The sequence below is a fragment of the Opisthocomus hoazin genome, chromosome 3 (assembly GCF_030867145.1).
Source record: "Opisthocomus hoazin isolate bOpiHoa1 chromosome 3, bOpiHoa1.hap1, whole genome shotgun sequence".
NCBI classification, from domain to species: Eukaryota; Metazoa; Chordata; class Aves; order Opisthocomiformes; family Opisthocomidae; genus Opisthocomus; species Opisthocomus hoazin.
Window position 1 is genome coordinate 37,854,356 of NC_134416.1, and position 20,508 is coordinate 37,874,863.

At 40.8% G+C, this 20,508-nt stretch overlaps 1 protein-coding gene across 3 annotated transcripts in view; it reads left to right on the forward strand.

Annotated features, from left to right (window-relative positions):
• STAU2 (staufen double-stranded RNA binding protein 2) overlaps positions 1 to 20,508 on the forward strand; it is a 180,027-nt gene that overhangs the window by 76,865 nt on the left and 82,654 nt on the right. For all 3 annotated transcript variants that reach the window (XM_075416003.1, XM_075416004.1, XM_075416005.1), the window contains exons 11-12: positions 650 to 710; positions 19,875 to 20,182. In XM_075416003.1, the coding sequence (XP_075272118.1) occupies positions 650 to 710; positions 19,875 to 20,182 (369 nt within the window). The remainder of the gene's footprint in view (positions 1 to 649; positions 711 to 19,874; positions 20,183 to 20,508) is intronic.

Genomic DNA, 20,508 nt, shown 5'->3' on the forward strand with positions numbered 1-20,508 from the left:
CACACGTAAATCTAGAACACTGCCATCTTATTTACTGTGTAGACTTCAAGAATGGCCTCATTTTGAACTGCTGTGTTAATTGCTCCCCTTTTCTGTGTCAGAAGAATACCCGCTGTTAAAATCTATTTGAAGACAGGTAGCTTCCTCAGAGAAGTCTATATATTAAAATAATGGAAAATTGCAATCTTTTTTTGCTTCCACTTCAGTAACTAAATGGATTCCTAGCAAGTAAATATTTTAAAATTACACCCAGAGTACTTTGTAGTGTTTATGCATTCTTTCATAGGCAGATATTAGGATCTTCTTGTTTTAGAATTTCTCTGTTGTCTGTGCGTGTTTTCAGTTGAGAGCTGCTTAAAACATTTGATTTTAAGTCTGATTTGGTAACATATTTAGTTGAGCCTAATCCTCGGGGAAACATTTATATTTCAGTGTTAGGCAATAGTCGTTAATGTTTATTCATGAAGGGTACATTCCTCAAATAACCTATCTTAGACAAAAATGAAGATGTGTTAGCAATGTTTTGTGAACAGATGTGGCAATCCCAAGTCGTTCTTTTTAGAATCTTTCAACTAAATTTATAAACATGAATGTTCTGTTTAAGGAGTAGTTTGCTCTTTACTTATTTGTCTTTTTCTACCTGTTTCAGCTTGGAGAAAACAAGAGTTGGAACGGCCAGAATGTTGGGTTTCCTGAGCCAACAAGTAACAGTAAGTATTGCTTTCTAAATTTGTAGTTATACTTCTCTTTGTCTCTGTAGGATTTGGATTATTCAAGACAATTGAAATGCTTTTTGTAAATGTTTTAGGGTTTTTATTGCAATTAGATGAATTAACTCTTGAGTGTCCTCTGTGTGAGTATAGGTATGAATGAGTGCAAGAGCAAGGAGATTTTTATTTGCTCGTTGAATCACTGAATCTGACAGGTTGTAAGTGATTTTAGAAGGTCATCTAAACTGCCTGCTCCAAGCAGGGTCAGTACAGAGTTCAGACAAGTTTGCTTATATCTTTTTTCCAGTTCCCCAAGAACAAATTTTCCATAGCTTCTCTGGGCAGCCTGTTCCAATGCTTAATTATGTTTTTTGTTTGTTTGTGACTATGATCTCCTGTTTTTCTGCTACATACCTCAGTAATGTGCCTGGCCCCATCTTTTTGGCAACCTCTTCTTAGGTATTGGAAAGCTGCTATTAGATTCCCCCAAAGCCTACCACTGTCCTCTAAGCCTGATCATCCAAACAGATTTTCATCATCTAGTAATTCATCTGCCTAGACTCTTAACATCACAGCTTGGATACAAGAATGCTATGAGAGACATGTTGTCCCTCACAACATCCTTCTCTTTAAATTGGAGAAATACAGATTTGATAGGTGGACTGTTTGGTGGCTATGGAATTGGTTGGAAGGTCGCAGCCAGAGGGTAGTACTCAATGGCTCGATGCCCAAATAGACTCTGGTGACAAGTGGTTTCCCTCAGGGATCTGTACTGGGACCGCTGCTGTTTAACATTTTCATCAATGACTTAGCGAGATTGAGTGCACCCTCAGCACGTTTGCAGATGACACCAAGCTGAGTGGTGCAGTTGACACACCAGAAGGATGGGATGCCATCCAGAAGGACCTGGACAAGCTGGAGAAGTGGACCTGTGTGAACGTCATGAGGGTCAACAAGGCCAAGTGCAAGGTCCTGCATCTGGGTCAGGGCAACCCCCGGTATAAACACAGGCTGGGGGATGACAGGATTGAAAGCAACCCTGCCGAGAAGGACTTGGGAGTGCTGGTGGATGAAAAGCTGGACATGACCCACCAAAGTGCGCTCGCAGCCCAGAAGGCCAACCACATCCTGGGCTGCATCAAGCCAGCAGGTCAAGGGAGGTGATTCTGCCCCTCTACTCTTTGGTGAGACCCCACTTGGAGTCCTACGTCCAGCTCCGGAGCCCAGCACAAGAAGGACATGGACTTGATGGAGCGGGTCCAGAGGAGGCCACAAAAATGATCCGAGGGCTGGAGCATCTCTCCTGTGAGGAAAGGCTTGAGAGAGTTGATGCTGTTCAGCCTGGGAAAGAGAAGGCTGTGGGGAGACCTTGCAGCAGCCTTCCAGTACCTGAAGGGGGCCTATAGGAAAGGTGGGGCAACTATTTTCAGCAGGACTTATTGTGATGGGACAAGGAGTAATGGCTTTAAACTAAGGGAGGGTAGATTTAGACTAGATAGAAGGAAGAAATCTTTTACCGTGAGGGTGGTGAGGCACTGGAACAGGTTGCCCAGAGAGGTAGTGGAGGCCCTATCCCTGGCAACATTCAAGGCCAGGCTGGACAGTGCTCTGAGCAACCTGGTCTAGTTGAAGATACCCCTGTGCACTGCAGGGAGGTTGAACTAGGTGACCTGTAAAGGTCACTTCCAACCCAAAGCATTCTATGATTGCGTGATTCTATGATGTCAAAAGCCTTGCTAAAGCCAAAGTAGATGACATCCACTCCTCTCCATTCATAAATCCAGTCATTTGATTATAGAAAGTAATCAGGTTGTTCAAGTTTTTTTTCATTCTTGGTAAATTAGTGCTGATTGTTCCCAATTACTTTTTTCGCTTTTGTGTGCCCACAAGTAGCTTTAAGAGGACTTACTGCATGATTTTGCCAGAGACTAAAGTGAGGCTGACCAGCCTGCTTCTTTTGATAATGATGATGATGCGTTTCTCCAGGCATTGGAGACCTCTCCTGATCTCTGTGACTTTTTGAAGACAAGAGACGGTGGCCTCACAATGACATAAATTGGTTGACTCCGCACGCTGAGATGTATCCCATTTGGTCTAATGGACTTGTATGGGCTGAATATTTCTCAGGAGGTCCCTGACTCTGATCAAGGTCTGCTACTGGTAGTTTCTGTCTTCCTTGAGCTCTGTTTATAGACACAAAGGTGTGAGACACCTTGTTGGTGAAGACTGACTTCAGTTTCACTACAATAGGTAATGAATAGGACAGACCTTTGTGACTCTATAACTAGACTTCTGCTGTTGAGAGTGGTAAAGATAAACAGTACTTCCTTCAATTTTCCATGAGCCCTGGATTCTTTGCTAGAACTGTGTTGAGTTTTGAACTTCTCAAGAGTCCCAAACATTATCTCCCTCAGCTAAGGATTGTACAAGAGACAGACACACACATGAGCTATCTTCTATTTTTTGCCCATATACGTCTGAAGGACATGGTCATAAAAGCAGGTTTCAAGGGGTTCAGTAGTGTTCCAGTATGTATGCGGTCTTCTCAGTCACTAGACCCAGTGAATAATTTGTGCTTCAACTTGCACGAAAGTTTGCTAGTATTTAAAGCAATCTTGGGTTCAGCACATGCCATTGTGTTTCCCTGAAAGGAAGGATTCTACAAGATCTGAGACTTCTTACTGATTGCTTCCTTCCAGCCCTATCATTAATCCCCATCAATACTTCTAGATAATTTCTGTTTGCATTGTCAAAATCTCTAAGCACATGGCCTGTGAAACGTGTTCAAATGTTAACATCTTCAAATGTTAACATATTGGAGTTTGGGATGGCAGCATAAGACCTCTAGCTTTTCTGTCCTATCCTTGCAGTGTCTTGTAGCAAACTGATTTATAGATGACATTACACCCATCTACTACACCAGAAAGAAAAAACAATCCCTTTCTCAGGCTTCATCTGGCAAGAACATTTTGGCAGTTATATATGTAAATCCAGATCTAGAAGGAGAGCACAAAGGTAAATTCACTCAACAGGAAACAAGATCAACAAAAATTATGTTTTAAACCTGTTCTGACCAATGAACTTATTTTTCACAGATATACCTGCTTACAGAACTTTTTGCAGCCACCATGGGCTATGGTACAGAAACAGGTTTTCATTCTGGGATGCTTTTCTAGTGCACAAAAGACTTTTCTAGATGCCTTCATTTCCGTTCTTCTGATCTCCAAGTAAACTGTAAATCAAAGGAGACATAGCTAGCATGTCAATAGACATAGAGCAGTTATTTCTGACACTGCTGTTCATAGACCACTGTGCTTCATCCTGTAACTCCTTTATTGAGGGCTCTTATCTAGAGGCAACATTAATAATAATCAGATTATTAAAGTGTATCATTTTTTATTTCAGAGGGACTGTGCTGTCCTTTTGCAAAACAGGAGGGGTTTGAACCCAAAATATTATCGACAGGCATATATTTTCTTTACTGACTTTTTAACTCTTCACCTCATAAAGGGCCTTTCTCTTACAGGGTATTTCCTTTAAAATTTACAGCTTAATTGTGATTTCCAGATAAAAGCACAAGAGGAGAATGAATATGTTACAGTTACGTAGAGGATAAACCAGTCTTTCTTCGCCTTGCAGTCTCATCCAGGATTCATGGAAGACCTAAAAATGCATTTTTCTTCTCTAAAAGTGTTAATGTTATATCACCCATGGCTGAATGAATTGCTAATAGGTCTTCTTTTTGAGTTTCTCATTGAAACCTGTCTTGGTATTACTAGACTAAAATGACCTTTCTGATAGAATTATGAATGTGCTGTATCGATTGGCACTCTATTAAAGTATATATTTATATATTTTATATAGAAAGTATATATTTATATATTTTATATAGAAAGCCACGGTAGTAGTTTCTGTACTGCAGATCTTTCAACATATAAATATCACAGCATTTATTTGTAGTGTATAGGAAGGAACCACAGATACATTTTCCTGGATAGAAAATGTACAGAATGTTTTTGTATGTTATTTAGGTAACGGGTAAGTTCAGTTAATACATTCCTACTTAATGGCTTTATGAAGAGGCCTGTTTTTCAGAACGTGACTTGAGGTCAGGGGATTGCAGCATTTGGAGAAGATCTACGCAGTATCACTTCATATTTCTCACCAGTTTTCCAGAGACATGATTACTCATTGAAATGCTGTGCTAACATTTAGAGGGGGATGGTCTGTCAGTAACTATTTGCCTGTGAGCACTTTGCCTGCTCTTCTTCTGGTAGAATATTATGTGCTAGTTTGCCACACAGGGAATGCATAAAAAAACCCTGAAGAAGAGCTGTTATTATTGCGAGTTTTGCCTGCGCACACCAGTTGATCTTCCCCTAAGCCTCAGAGTCCAAGATAACTTCAGAGCTTTGCAGTCAAGGAGAGGAAGTTTGAAGTGTCTTCTCCTTTTGAATGAAAGAAAGGACCACTTGCATGCATGATCTCTCATGCACCTGTGAAGAGCGGGGGTTTTTTAGGCAGTTCCAAACAAATTCCACTATTAGAGACCAAAAATGTCACATCCTGTCAGGTATGAATATGCTAGCTTAAATTTAAGAGCAACAGTTGTTGGTAGGTCTGTCTACCCTTCCTCTGTCCACATTATTGCAGGAAGTTTTAAAGAGGGTACATGGAGCCCCTTCCTCCCTTCTATATCCTTGCTTATAAGAGAAACGTACAGTTTGCATTTGTTGTGACCGTAGAACTTAACTTTCAGTGGTCTTGAAAATCTGAGGTGGGCCCGAAGATGGCTGCATCTACCATTTGGCAGCTCTTATTCAGGTTTCCAGTAATTTGGTTCCAAGAAAACAACTGTGTCCTCTGAGGACAATGTGCTGTGCGTCAGTTTCCTTTTCCAGGCAGATACTCTCTGCACATAATGCACTAGTTCTTCATCTGAAACTGTGTGAAATAAAGATGGAATAGTGAAGTGAAGATGTATACTTTAGTCCAACAAAAACAGAAATCATAGCAGTTACATATTTTAGTACAGTTGAAGAACAGATTTCCTTGTACCCTTATTATGTAGTTTGTTTTTGCTGGGAAATACCCTTCCGTCTGTATCCTCCTACATACTCACTCAATGCATTTTTAGTATTCACTATTAAATATCCTTGAAAATTAACTTCCCCTGTTCCCCTCCATCATGATCTTTTGCAGCTATCCTTGCAGGAAATGTCACTTCTGTTCCTCTTGCTCACTGGCAAAGCTTGTTCCCACAGGTTTACTTCTTTACCTGCCGAGTTTCAGCATCCATGCAGGGACAGGAACGACTCCCACACATTGATACCTTGCACAGCCGATTCCGATTTATTGGTCTGCTTGCGTGGTTATATACATTTTTCATATCTGCACACGCGATCACGCTTATTCGGATAGGCTACAGACATAAATCACACGCTGTTCATGCACCCCATATTCCCTTATGATTGGTAACTATGCACTAACGCTAATAGCAACAGACCGCCTGCACGTCCTTGAACACATCTTGTTTTTGCTAACCCACATCATGTACACTCTCAGAACTTTCTCAATTGCTATTCTTAGCTATCCTTTCCAGTGGCCTGTCCAGCTATGCTAACTGTTTTGCTTAAGCAGCCTAGTCGTGCTAACTCTCAAACTACATCAACCCCAACATTTACCTTTCCTTTTCATTCGCAACCTTAAAGATGAAACAAGAAGCTATTTGTTTCTTGGTTTGGGATATCTTATACATTTTTCACACATGAAATAACAAGGACGTTGAGTAAGTTTTTTCTCTGAAGCTTCTAGAGGAGACATTGAGACACTGTGGGCAGACCAGAAGCATTTGCAGCCCATACAGGAGATGTTTACTGTCAACAGAATACTCATTTATCTCTCCGGATTTGAGTTAAGCGGTTATCAACAAAAATAAAACACGAAACAAATAAAGAATCCTAATGCAAAGTGCATTTTCTTGGGAACATATTTCGGTTTTACATTTCTGGATAGGGTAATCACAAACATCATACAATATGTGTTCTAGGAGAAGCTCTAGGTGAGCTATCAAGAACAAAAATATGTAAAAATAGAAGAAAAAAGTATCAGTGTTTTTATATATTATAATTTTAACCAGGAAATAATGACCCTAATTGTTTTTATATCCTCCCCACCCTCAATTTTCCATAATACAGTTTTCTTTTATCTGTTTCCAGCAATTTTGGGACACTCACAAGTAAGTGCTGAAAAACTAATGATAAAAAAAATTACATTCAGAGCAATCCTACCTCTCTGTAAAGGACAGGCTCTTTGTTTTTCTTGTCTAACATTTTATTACTAGGGATTCGTGCATGACTTTACAGTCTTTGTTCTTCAGAGTACATCTGTTCCTGCTGTTTGTTCACCACCTGAAATCATAATCATTTGTTTGTGACATCACAATTAGTTACTGTGAAGATGATTCGATTGTCACCAACAGATGATTATGATTTCAGATGGTAAATGAGCAGCAGGAGCAGATGATCTCCTAAGGAACAAAGATACTTGATCTCATGCAATTGTTCTCAGTAAAAAAAAAAAAAGGCAATGAGAAAAAAAACAAATAGATATTCAGAAGAGTTTCTTAAGTCTGTGATGAGGAAATTTGAGCATTTTTCCAGCAATAACATGTATTTTACTATTTTTAAAAATTTACTTAAGTAAGAGATCAAGAATATAAGAAATTGGGGACCTTATAAATGGTTATAAATATCTCAAGGGTGGGTGTCAGGAGGATGGGACCAGACTCTTTTCAGTGGTGCCCAGTGACAGGACAAGGGGCAATGGGCACAAACTGAAGCACAGAAAGTTCCGTCTGAACACGAGGAAGAACTTCTTCCCTCTGAGGGTGACGGAGCCCTGGGACAGGCTGCCCAGGGGGGTTGTAGATTCTCCTTCTCTGGAGATATTCAAGACCCACCTGGACGAGGTCCTGTGCAGCCTGCTGTAGGTGACCCTGCTTGGGCAGGGGGGTTGGACTAGATGACCCACAGAGGTCCCTTCCAACCTGTACCATTCTGTGTGATTCTGTGTGTGTGAAATATGAAAAATATGAAAGTATATGGTTACTGTAAGCCCTAACTGTAAGGTTACATTCAAATTCTTACTTAGATGTTTCTTTACCATTTTGAGGGGAGAAAAGCAATGCAGAATGAATCACATATTTATGAAATTTTGCATACTAATACATCTTCACTTTGGAGGAAACAAAATTTATGTGAACTTTATAGTTCTGGCCCTCACTAGTTTTGTAAAGACTTTTCTTTATACTCCTCTACATGTTTATTTTTCAACTGAGGATTTTGGTGAAGACTTCCAATAGATGATTTACTACTCCTGTATTTCCATGAATAGTAATTGAAGTCTACAGTTTGGGAATAAAGTTTTTGTTTTGTGTTTCAGACATTTTTAACTAGAATTTGTATGTGTTATATTTTGCTGAAATATTTAATTCTTTTGGGTGTATTTCAAAGGTGATTTTCAGTGGAGTGTATACATTTTTACTCACCAAGTACTGCTATTTCATTGGACTTCACTTTTGAATTGCTTTGAAACTCACAAAACTTCATCAGTTATAATACACTCTTGCTAGGACTTAGACTGATACATCTCTAAATTTTTGTTGAATTACTTGTCATTCTGAACAGAAACCACAATAAGAGGGGTTGACAACACCACTTATTTGATGAAACACAGGCCACAGAACAGTAGTTTTCCATCTGTTTCATTTGGTTTTTTTTGTTTTGTTTTGTGAGGTTTTTTAGCAAACATACTGTCAGGTGAACATTATACCATCACTGTGTGTTTCAGGGAACAGTTCCATCAGCTGAGCCACTTGTCCACACTCTGTATGTCTCATGAGCTTGGCTAGAGTCTCTTATAGCAGTTAGATGTGTTTAAATAACACCTTGCCTCTGTAGCTGCTTGAGGTGATCTACTAATTTTTTTAAAAAAAAGGATTCATCCCAGCTTCTAGCAAGGGTCTGAGATGTCTAGATTTTCTTTCCAACTGAAGACACAGGAAAATTAAATTTATAAGCAGAGGAGATTTGTCCAATTTTGCTTCTTCTCTGAGTTATTGAAGGTAGGAAATCTATGCTGTATTTGGCATTGAGTGATGTGCTATTTTTCAGTTTCATCTAGGAGTGACAATGAGGTAATAATTATACTGGGTTTGTGTGGCAAGGTTTTGGTAGCACAGCGGCTACAGGGGTGGCTTCTGTGAGAAGCTACCAGAAGTTTCCCCTATGTCCGACAGAGCCAGTCCCAGCCAGCATTGTAGCAACATAATGCCTCTGGGATAACATAGTTAAGAGGAAAAAAAACCCACCTGCATAACAGCATTTTGCAGCCAAAGGGAGGAGTGAGAATATGTGAGAGAACAACCCTGCAGATCAAGGTCAGTGAAGAAGAAGAGGGAGGAGGTGCTCCAGGTGCTGGAGCAGAGATTCCTCTGCAGCCTGTAGAGGAGACCATGGTGAGGCAAGCTGTGCCCCTTGTTAGAAATGAAATCAGTTTTTCCCCAAGTCAAGTCTGTTTTGCCCATGACAGCAATTGGTGAATCATCTCTCCCTGTCCTTATCCAGACCCATGAGCTTTTCATTATATTTTCTCTCCCCTGTCCAGCTAAGGAGGGGGAATGATAGAGCGGCTTTGGTGGACACCTGGTCTCTAGCCAGGGTCCATCCCCCACAATAATTCATCCAGAATACTACCAATTAAATACAACTTGCATATATTTTTTGAAATAGTTGAAAAAATTTCTAAAACACCTAATATTAAAAAACCCTAATATTAACAAAAATAGGGAAGGGAGTGTAGTTATTTTTCCTTTACTGTTTTGAGAACTAGTGGCAAGATCCCAGATAAGCGTTTTTATGTGTAAGTGGGATTTGGGCACAGCTCGTGTGTAAGACCACAGTGGCAGTTGGTCCTCCTCTTCATTTTCCTTCTTCACCAGAAAGAGAGTACCCATAGGATGTGGAGTAATCTGGATAATGGCAACTGCCGTTGGGAGATGTATATCTAACATCATTATGATTTACAGACAGAAAATAAAAAATCAGATGCTGCCAAAATGCAAGAAATCCACAAAGAAGGAGTGACCTAAAGGAATCATGACTTTGTAGCCTGTCTGTTGATTAAAGCACTTGGGAGTGAAGGTGCAGATATGTATTCTGGTGTCCCCTGGCTGGTTTGCAGATAGTACATTCTGCATATTTTAGATACAGGTTAAAAAAAAAAGTGTTACAAAAAACATGCTGCCTGGTTCTTGAGTAGTGTGGATTGTGCGTATGTAAGAAACATACACTTGGGCTGTGAGGCTTGTGGTTTGGATGCCTTCAGGCTGAGAAGGAACCCAGGTCAGCTTTCTAGGAGACTGCTTTAACCATTAAGCTCTTGATGTATAAAAAGTATGAAGAGGGAACAGCCACCGTGACAGTAGATGGCCAGTTCTGTGGGTAGAGATAATTTCAGAGAAATTCTCCCTTTGCTCTTGCCTGTCCTCTAAAATTCCTGTATGAATTACATTTGTTCAAGATTGCTAGTCTATTCCTTTGAAAACAACTGTGTGTGAAATAGCAATGCAGAACTCTTTTTTATGTTAACTCTCAATTTCAGATTTAATAATGTAATTCTGCAACTCATCTGCATTTGAATGTCGGTCTTCAGCTAAGCAAATGCAGTAGTATCACACAAATAACCTCAGAATCACAGAATCACAGAATGGTAGGGGTTGGAAGGGACCTCTGTGGGTCATCTAGTCCAACCCCCTGCCAAAGCAGGGTCACCTAGAGCAGGCTGCACAGCACCTTGTGTTTATCTAAACAGTACTGTTTCTCTAACAGTAAGTACTGTGTTTCTCTAAATACTTCCACTTTTCTGAAGTCTTTTCTCCTTTTCCTACTCACTTGCCCCCAAACTGGAACCCACCATGTGCCTCGCCCTTAGTCTAGGATAATAATGTCCTTGAAGAACTGAATTGCTTGAACTGAGGCTTTATTTCTGTCAGAACCAAGACTTAATTCTCCATTCTCTGCTCCATCCTCTTTCCTCTACATCAAACATCTTATCCCTATGACTTCTACTCCCCCACTGCTTTCTGCTTCTCTGATTTCATCTTCACTCATACCTAAGCGGTGCTTGTTGATGTCCTCCTTGACCTGCTTAGCTTCAGCAAGCTCTCTATCCTTGTCTAGTAGACTTGCCCATTCTTTCATCTCTTCTATGTGTGGGTCATGCCTTTGTTTTCATCATCACAATTCTCATTCCCCTCTTAATCTGTTAATGAATAGTCTTGCCTGCACAGGTCACCTCCGGTTGCACTTAGGCACTCTCCTAATTGCTTTACCCCCTCAAAAATCACTTTCTTGCAGCTTTTACAAGCAGCTTGGTCTGCCAGCTCACTAGCTTGGTTTGCTTCTGCTCCAAGTTTGCTGATCCTCTTTACTGAAAGAATACTGTCCCTTCTGCATTTAGATTGGTTCTTTTCAGAACCTGCTTCATCTTAATCTTAGGTTATCTGGTACGCTGATATTGCTGGAAACTTAAGATGCAGAAATTATCATGTAAAAATAATAGTGTAGGTCTTTTGTCTGTCTATTGGAGTATTTCATGGAATATCCTGTAGAAATTCCCCACTGCATACACTAAGTCTTACTTTTACCAATATCTTGTGTTCCCAAGCAGGAGTAAAGCTGTGGGAGATTTCAAAGGACTTGCCTCACAGGAGTTAAACACCAAATGTTACAGAATTTTATATAATTTAATTCTTCTGTGATACTGCAATGTCCTTTTTGGTTGTACAGAAAATATTCCAGTGAAATTAAGGATATCAAGACCCAACTTCTTGAAGAATGAAATGGTATTTACTTCAGTTTGATGGTTATTTTAAGGTTAAATAAGCTAGTATTTTAATGAGTGACTTTATATAACATCAGTTTGTTTAAGGTCATGTAGACGAGATGTTTTGATTGAAAGACATTGTGTAATGACAAAACATTTTTTCATGTCTGAATATTGCAGTAGCTGATGACTTAGAAATACCACAGATAGCTGTGTTAAGTAGGTAATGATTGCATCGTCATATTTTGAGCCAAGATTGTGTGTAGACTATTACTGAGAACATAATGGCCATACTGTTTGCCTGTTCAGTTGTTTGACTGACATTTTCTGAGCTCCTACTGAGGTAATAAAACAAAATTTGAAAATATTCTGGTATATAAATAAACTGTTTCAGTAAGTTGAGTATAAAATGATAATTTCTTTTTATGATAATATTTACATTTTTCAGTGCTGTTATTGAAATATTTATTTGGGTTTGTAAATTCTCTTTTTCACTCTCAGTGGATTTGTAATGGGCCATATTCTAGGGCATGTTGAGAACCTGCCAGTTCTGTGGAGGAATTGTTGCGTGTGAAAGCCTTCCATGAATCTTGAGGTTTTGTCCGTTTTAACTTACGTAACAGTGAAGTTGTGGTTAGATCTAGGTCTAACTTTTCCTATTTACTGCCTTACTAGAAGATTTTGCCAAGTATTTTAAATAGCACAATATAAGCAGGCTTTGTTTACTGTGAAAACAGATTGCATAGTCTGAAAGAAAACTTTTTTATGATTATCAAGTGTTTTATTCAGTTTTGAAAATACTGATTATCTCTTTATAAACAATCTTTTCTTCATCCAGTGATGGGTCATTTCGAATATCAGGTCATTAATTTATGAGCATGTCATATACAGAATTACATCGTGGTTTACTTTGCATCATTACACAAGACATGAAAGTACTTCTTCATGCTGATGCCCTGTGTCACTGGTTGTAGTGCAGGGAAGAGCATGTGCTCTTCAGGGGTCTCAGGGGAAGTCATAGGCCAGCTGACACTGTTTCGATGCACAAACAAGTATAGCTTTCCTCTGTGGAAGAGTGAGACAGGTGACAGCCCAGGGAGAAAACTGTAGTTTTCTGAGAAGGAGTAAAGTGGTGGTTTAGACCAAATACACGGAGTGTCCTTGAAACATGAAAAGCCAATGAGTGACCTTGATCCAGGAGAAGTCATTGATTGAAGGCATAGGAAGAGTATCCCTACAGTGTTCACCAAGTAGAGAAGAGAGAAAATTAACACTGACATATATATGTGGATTGACAATACAAACCTGGTTTTGTAGGTCATCTTTTGGAGTTGAATGATAAACCCAAAATTTCAGCTTTACATGATTTCTGATCTTCCTGACAGAAACAGAAAATTGAAAATGGAACACCGGTGGTACCAGTGTAGACACTAAGACATGTAAGTGTGCAGGCAATGTTGTCATCACTCCGAACTTTTCTTAACTTAGTAGCCCACTGCTGTGGGGTAACTTGTCACTGGCCCTGTATCAGCAAATTCCATTTTTTCGGAGTCTTATTACACTGAGCCTCATTTGCTGATATTGTCAATCATTCTATGTCCTCCCCCCATTTCCCATGTGGGAAGTCCCTCCTATAGTTGCTTTTGTTTTCTGTGAACTCCAGAAGGAATGAAGGTCCAGGCATTGGGGACCCTTTTGTAGTAAGGTGCTCCTGTCTTCCCAGCCAAGGGGACCCTGTAAAGAAAGGGTTAGGGATAGAAATATCAACACTACAACAGATTTTTGAAGACTGCCTCTACTACTGCTGCTATGAAAAGAAATGCAGTCTAAGCACCAAGGTTACACTTCAAGGGGAAGGCTTGTGAAAGGTAGTTTGGCCATTTTATATCTTAATCGTACATTTGCCTTGCGGTCTAAATGTTTTGGAGTTGTCTAGTACATAACAGCAAAAGCAGACAATGGAAGATCAAGAAATTTATTCTTAGGTAAGAGAGATCTTTGGTGTGGGGTTTTCGGAGACTTCAGAAGATTTTGAGAGACTGCTAACAATTACTGCCAAGGATGAGTAAGATATGTTTTTCAAATATTAGTGATTACATTGCATAGCTAGCCTGCTTATTTTCGTAGCACATTTGCCGACAGGTTTAAATAATATAAATGGAAATTATTTTAACATGTTTCATGAATGTACCTCTAAGTTAATGTCCAGCAGAAGGTGCAGTGTTGTTGGTCTTATAGATTCTGTGACTCCTAATAATTACGATGTTACCTTTGGACTACGATGAAGTTAGTATGGGATAAATATTTAATGGACACAAAGATCAATTTTTTTTTAGCTGAAAGACTAACAAAAATATGAAAATATTCACCTAGTGATGTTCTCCTGCAATGCATCACAGAATCACAGAATGTTCGGGGTTGGAAGGGACCTCTGGAGATCACCTAGTCCAACCCCCCTGCCAAAGCAGAGTCACCTACAGCAGGCTGCACAGGACCTCGTCCAGGCGGGTCTTGAATATCTCCAGAGAAGGAGAATCCACAGCCCCTCTGGGCAGCCTGTTCCAGTGCTCCGTCACCCTCAGAGGGAAGAAGTTCTTCCTTATGTTCAGATGGAACTTCCTGTGCTTCAGTTTGTGCCCATTGCCCCTTGTCCTGTTGCTGGGCACTACTGAAAAGAGTTTGGCCGCATCCTCCTGACATCTACCCTTGAGATATTAAAAAGCATAAATTAGGTCCCCTCGCAGCCTTCTCTTCTTCAGGCTGAACAAGCCCAGCTCCCTCAGCCTCTCCTCGTAGGAGAGATGCTCCAATCCCCTCACCATCCTCGTAGCCCTCTGCTGGACTCTCTCCAGTAGCTCCTCATCTTTCTTGAAGTGGGGAGCCCAGAACTGGACAGAGTACTCCAGATGAGGCCTCACCAGGGCAGTGTAGAGGGGAAGGAGAACCTCTCTCCACCTGCTGGCCACACTCCTCCTAATGCACCCCAGGATGCCATTGGCCTTCTTGGCAGCAAGGGCACAGTGCTGGCTCCTGGTCAACCTGTCGTCCACCAGGACACCCAGGTCCCTCTCTGCAGAGCTGTTCTGCAGCAGATGCACCCCAAGCCTGTACTGGTGCCTGGGGTTGTTCCTCCCCAGGTGCAGGACCCTGCATTTGCCTTTGTTGAACCTCATCAGGTTCCTCTGCACCCAACTCTCCAGCCTGTCCAGGTCACGCTGAATGGCAGCACAATGCATAAAGGTGTTAGAGGAGAGTATTTCTTTCTCCCATATTTTTTATTAAAGTGCTTGTTTGAAGACTAATTAAGGTAATTTCTGAAGAGTTCTTTTGTTCTTACACTCACTTCTGTGTTGATGTGAGACTCCTTGTCTTGTGATAACATCCCTACTACTGTAACTAAACTGTTGTATGTATATATACATACACTCTTCTGCATTTCAACAAAGTTGAAGTAAGCAGACATCAGTGAGGAATGCTATTTAAAAAATCCTCAAGAATATATTAAAAATACATAACGAGTTACAATTAATATATTCTTGATAAAGTGCAAAGAGACCAAGTTTTTATTGGCTTTTTTAAAACAAGTTTGTAAGAAGCTTCATGAAACGTAGGCCCCGAATATAAAAAGTTAATAGCTTGCAACTATATTAATGTAATGTCTGGAATATTACATTACTTTGTTTCCAGAGATAATGATGGTAATATAATATCTGCCTCTCAGAGCCAATGTATGATTTAAATTAATTATTGCTTATAAAGCACTTTGAAGTCTTTAGCAGAAAGGTGTTGCATAAGTGTAAAAGTACTATTATTAATTCAACATCGCCATTAGAGTAAAGTGAGTACTTTAGGAGCATTTGCTACACTCTGCTCAATATCTTTTTATTCATCATATGCTGCATATTAGTTATTTTAACATTTACAAAGCTTAGTAATCTGGAAATATTCCAAACCATTGTTCCAGACAGCAGTTAGATATTTGGGTGGATCATGTAAAAACAGTGAAATGGCTGAGAAAGCATGTAAAATGTTTGTTTTAAGTAATATTACATCAATGGAACAGACATCTGCGGCACTGAACTTGGTTTTAAACTTCTTTAAACGTTTTTTAAGTTAACATTGTACTATGTTTTTCTAAAATTGATTTTGGGGGGACTAATATATTATTTCCAAACAAGTATATTGTTTTACCTTTTCCTCAGTTTTTCTTTCTGTTTCTCAGATATTTGTAGGAAATCAGATTTGCAGTGGGCAAGTCTTAGAGGGTGGTGAACACCTGGCACTTGATATTGTTATTGCTGTTACAGAATCACAGAATGTTAGGGGTTGGAAGGGACCTCTGTGGGTCATCTAGTCCAACCCTCCTGCCGAAGCAGGGTCACCTACAGCACGCTGCACAGGAACTTGTCCAGGCGGGTCTTGAATATCTCCAGAGAAGGAGAATCCACAACCCCTCTGGGCAGCCTGTTCCAGTGCTCTGCCACCTTCGAAGTGAAGAAGTTCTTCCTCATGTTCAGCTGGAACTTCTTATGCTTCAGTTTGTCCCCGGTGCCCCTTGTCCTGTTACTGGGCACCACTGAAAAGAGTCTGGCCCCTTTCTCCTGACACCCACCCTTATCATATTTATAAGCATTTACAAGGTCCCCTCTCAGCCTTCTCTTCTTCAGGCTAAACAAGTCCAGCTCCCTCAGCCTTTCCTCATAGGAGAGATGCTCCAGTCCCCTCATCGTCTTTGTAGCCCTCCGCTGGACTCTCTCCAGTAGCTCCTCATCTTTCTTGAACTGGGGAGCCCAGACCTGGACGCAGTACTCCAGATGAGGCCTCACTAGGGCAGAGTAGAGGGGGAGGAGAACCTCCCTCGACCTGCTGGCCACACTCTTCTTAATGCACCCTAGGATGCCATTGGCCTTCTTGGTAGCCAGGGCACACTGCTGGCTCATGGTCAACTTGTCATACAACAGGACACCCAGGTTCCTCTCTGCAGAGCTGCGCTCCAGTTCAGCCCCTGTCCTGTACTGATGCATGGGGTTGTTCTTCCCCAGATGTGGGACCCTGCACTTGCCCTTGTTGAACCTCATCAGGTTTCTCTCTGCCCAACTCTCCAGCCTGTCGAGGTATCGCTGAATGGCAGCTCAGCCTTCTGGTGTATCCACCACTCCTCCCAGTTTTCTGTCATCAGCAAACTTGCTGAGGGTGCACTCTAACTCTTCATCCAGATCGTTGATGAAGAAGTTAAACAAGACTGGGCCCAGTACTGACCCCTGGGGGACACCACTAGTTACCGGCCTCCAGCTAGACTCACCGCCTCTGATGACAACCCTCTGAGCTCTGCTATTCAGCCAGTTCTCAATACACTTCACCGACCACTCATCCAGCCCATACTTCCTCAGCTTCCCTAGGAGGGTGTTACGGGAGACCGTGTCAAAAGCCTTGCTGAAGTCGAGGTAGACAACATCCACGGCTCTCCCCTCATCTACCCAGCCAGTCATGCCATCGTAGAAAGCTATCAGATTGGTCAGGCATGATTTCCCCTTGGTGAATCCATGCTGACTACTCCTGATAACCTTCTTTTCCTCCACTTGCTTAATGATGACCTTCAGAATGAGCTGCTCCATGACCTTTCCCGGGATGGAGGTGAGGCTGTCCAGCCTGTAGTTCCCTGGGTCCTCCTTCTTGCCCTTTTTGAAGACTGGAGTGACACTGGCTTTTCTCCAGTCCTCGGGCACCTCTCCTGTCCTCCAGGACCTTTCAAAGATGATGGAGAGTGGCTCAGCAATGACATCCACCAGTTCACTCAGCACTTGTGGGTGCATTCCATCGGGGTCCATGCATTTGTGGGCGTCCAGATTGCTGAAGTGATCCCTCACACAGTCCTCCTCGACCAAGGGAAGATCATCCTTTTCCCAGGCTTTCTCTCTTGCCTCCGGGGCCTGGGATTCCTGAGGGCCAGTCTTAGCACTAAAGACTCAAGCAAAGAAGGCATTCAGTAGCTCTGCCTTCTGTGTATCCTCTGTCACCAGGGCACCCACCTTATCCCTAGTCTTCCGTTTGCTGCTGATGTACTTGTAGAAATCCTTCTTGTTGTCTTTGACATCCCTTGCCAGATTCAATTCCAGGTGGACTTTAGCCTTCCTCATTGCATCCCTGCATGCTGTTTGGTTTTTGTAACCTAACATTAACTATCAATGTCTGCATTATCTATTTTAGTTTTCATTCATGCTATCTCTTGTATAAGACTATTTAAAAATATGAGCAGTGATAGGCCTTGGAGGTTATAGACTCAGAAGGGTATAGAATCACTCTATCGTATAGTGATTATGCACTATAAAATAATGCTGTGTGTTTACACAGTTGTTGTTACCTATAAGGTTATATTCTAAGTTGTCCCAAAAGGAGAAAAAGAAAGTTTAGGGACCCTCTCCTCCATCTTTCCCAGTAGCAAGGTCTTGAATTTGTGCTTAGCTCTAGAGTTCAGTGCGGGATGCACTGACTTTGGACCAGTTGTTAAGACTGACACCTCTGGCATTAGAGTTCAGGGTCCAACCAGGTTCCACATCCCTGCGATGGCAGTGGGGAGAGCAATCGGGTGAATAACAGATACGTCTTTATGAATGGTGTAAGCTGATGTTCTCACTCTCTGAAAGCAATACGAATTTAAAAGCCAAATGTGTGAGTAAATTGATCAAAAGATTCACCAGTAAGCAGTTTGCTGAGTCAGTAGTGAGGAAGTTCCATTTGCACCATGTAGTTGAAAATGAGGATATTAATCACTTGTAATATTTTTTGAGTCTTGTCCTTGTGGTAGACATTTTATTTAAAAATACTACTTGCACTACTTGCATTAGAGGAATCGTTTCTAGGAAACTGGAAATTAATTTTCTTCTACTCTTTGAATTTATTCTATATTCTGAGGTGAATTTAATATGTACTACAAATGAATTAAGCATTGAACCCTTTGATTTCTCTTGGGATTGCTAAATCAGTTAACAAACAGGTTTATCATCGCTAAAATGAAATGCCATATGGCTCAGGTTCAATGTTGTTTTCAGATATATGCTAGAAGATTGAAGTATGCTATTAAGATGAAATTACATGTTTCAAGCTCATTTTTCAATTTATTAATAATAAGAAGGAGATTTTCCTCTTACATCAGAAAACTTGGTACTCATGGTTCCAACAAATGCTTTGCTGTATATGACAACTAGCAAAGTTCAACCTTAATTCTACACATTTCCATGCACAGGAGTATCGGCAAAACTGGTCCAGTTTGTACTCCTGTTTTCAAGCAGGTTTAGGGTTGAGGTATTTTCTAATAATATATTAAAAATTTTGAAATGTAGACAAACTATCTCTAATTTACATGTCACTAGAAATATATAAAAGTCATTCAGATTAATAAATTTAGATCTTTTTAATGTTTACTATAACACCTGTTGATACTGATGATGACACATACATGCCTTGCTTGTTCGATATGAATATTGTCCAAGGCAAGTATCTATCTGCAAACTATAGGATGCCGTATGCAGCTAAATAAATAAATAAAATCCTCTTCACTGAAGAGCAGTCAGTCACATAAGAGTCATTACGCAGTAACGATGTGGCTGCAGGGCAATTTAAGGTTATTTAAGCACAGGCTGCCATTGTAATTCAGCAAATGCTTTAAGCCAGCACTTGAGGCATTGCTGCTACCACAAGAAGCTGTCCTGCCCTGCTTTTGCCTCCAGCAGCTCCTTCTCATGAGCATCACTGCATGGTCCTACAGGTGCTGGTGCTGGCGCAAGCGGTTGAGCAGCTGGAGAGCACAAACAGCAGCTGTAGGTGGGAGAGAAAAGAACTCCTTTTGGTGGCAACAGTGCCGACATAGGCTAGTTTAAATTATTTGCGAAATTACGGCCTAAATTACTGTATCAGGTAGGAGGCAGAAGACTGTAGTGAAATAACGATTGTGCTGCTATTTTGATGTAGCAGTTGTTCCTCGTGGTTTGTAGATCTGCAAACCTTATTTGTTCACGTTGTGTGTTCTGTGCTAGGCACAGTTGTAAAGTCTAGGTTTGTACATTCTTAGAAAGAGTGGGGGAAGAGGAGGAAGAGCGCCACTTGAGATCTGCTTTGTTTCTAAATAAATTATGCAATTTCATTTACAGTTACTGTGGAAAAAAAGATACTGCTTTTAAATGCTTACTTTGTTTTCCAGTGCAAAGTATGCTAATGAAAATAGTCTGCATGTCAAACCCATTCTAGAGTAATGAGAATGATCTTTGCTTTTACTTTCAGCACCAAAGGGAATACTCCATCTCTCTCCTGATGTTTATCAAGAGATGGAAGCAAGCCGCAACAAATCAGCCCCTGGTACCACTGTAAGCTATTTGTCATCCAAAGAAATGAGCCAGACTTCTAGCTCTTTCTTCAGCATATCCCCTACAACAAATAGCACAGCTACGATTGCCAGGGAACTTCTCATGAATGGAACGTCACCAACTGCTGAAGCCATAGGTCTAAAAGGAATATCTCCTGCTTCCCCCTGTTCCGCAGTGCAGCCTTCAAAACAGCTGGAGTATTTGGCAAGGATTCAAGGCTTTCAGGTATGGGAGGGGGAAAATGAAGCTCTTCAGCCAGAATCATAGCATTGTCATCAAGGTTTCACTCTTGCTCTCTTGAAAGTGGGCATGCATGTAACTTATCTTGTAAAATTAGCTGGTGTCCAAGGCAGTTTCTGGGTCCAGGAGTTACAACCCTGCACCGATTTACATGTCCCTCCTTCTCTTTTTTTTTTGTTCCTTCCTTCCATTCACCTTACTGCAGGCCATCTTTGTCTCCTTTGTTTATTCTGTTTAGATAATTACAGGCTTAGATTGTGCTTTTTACTTGCACTTCTTTGAGAGTATTCACCTCTTGACATTAGAAGCTT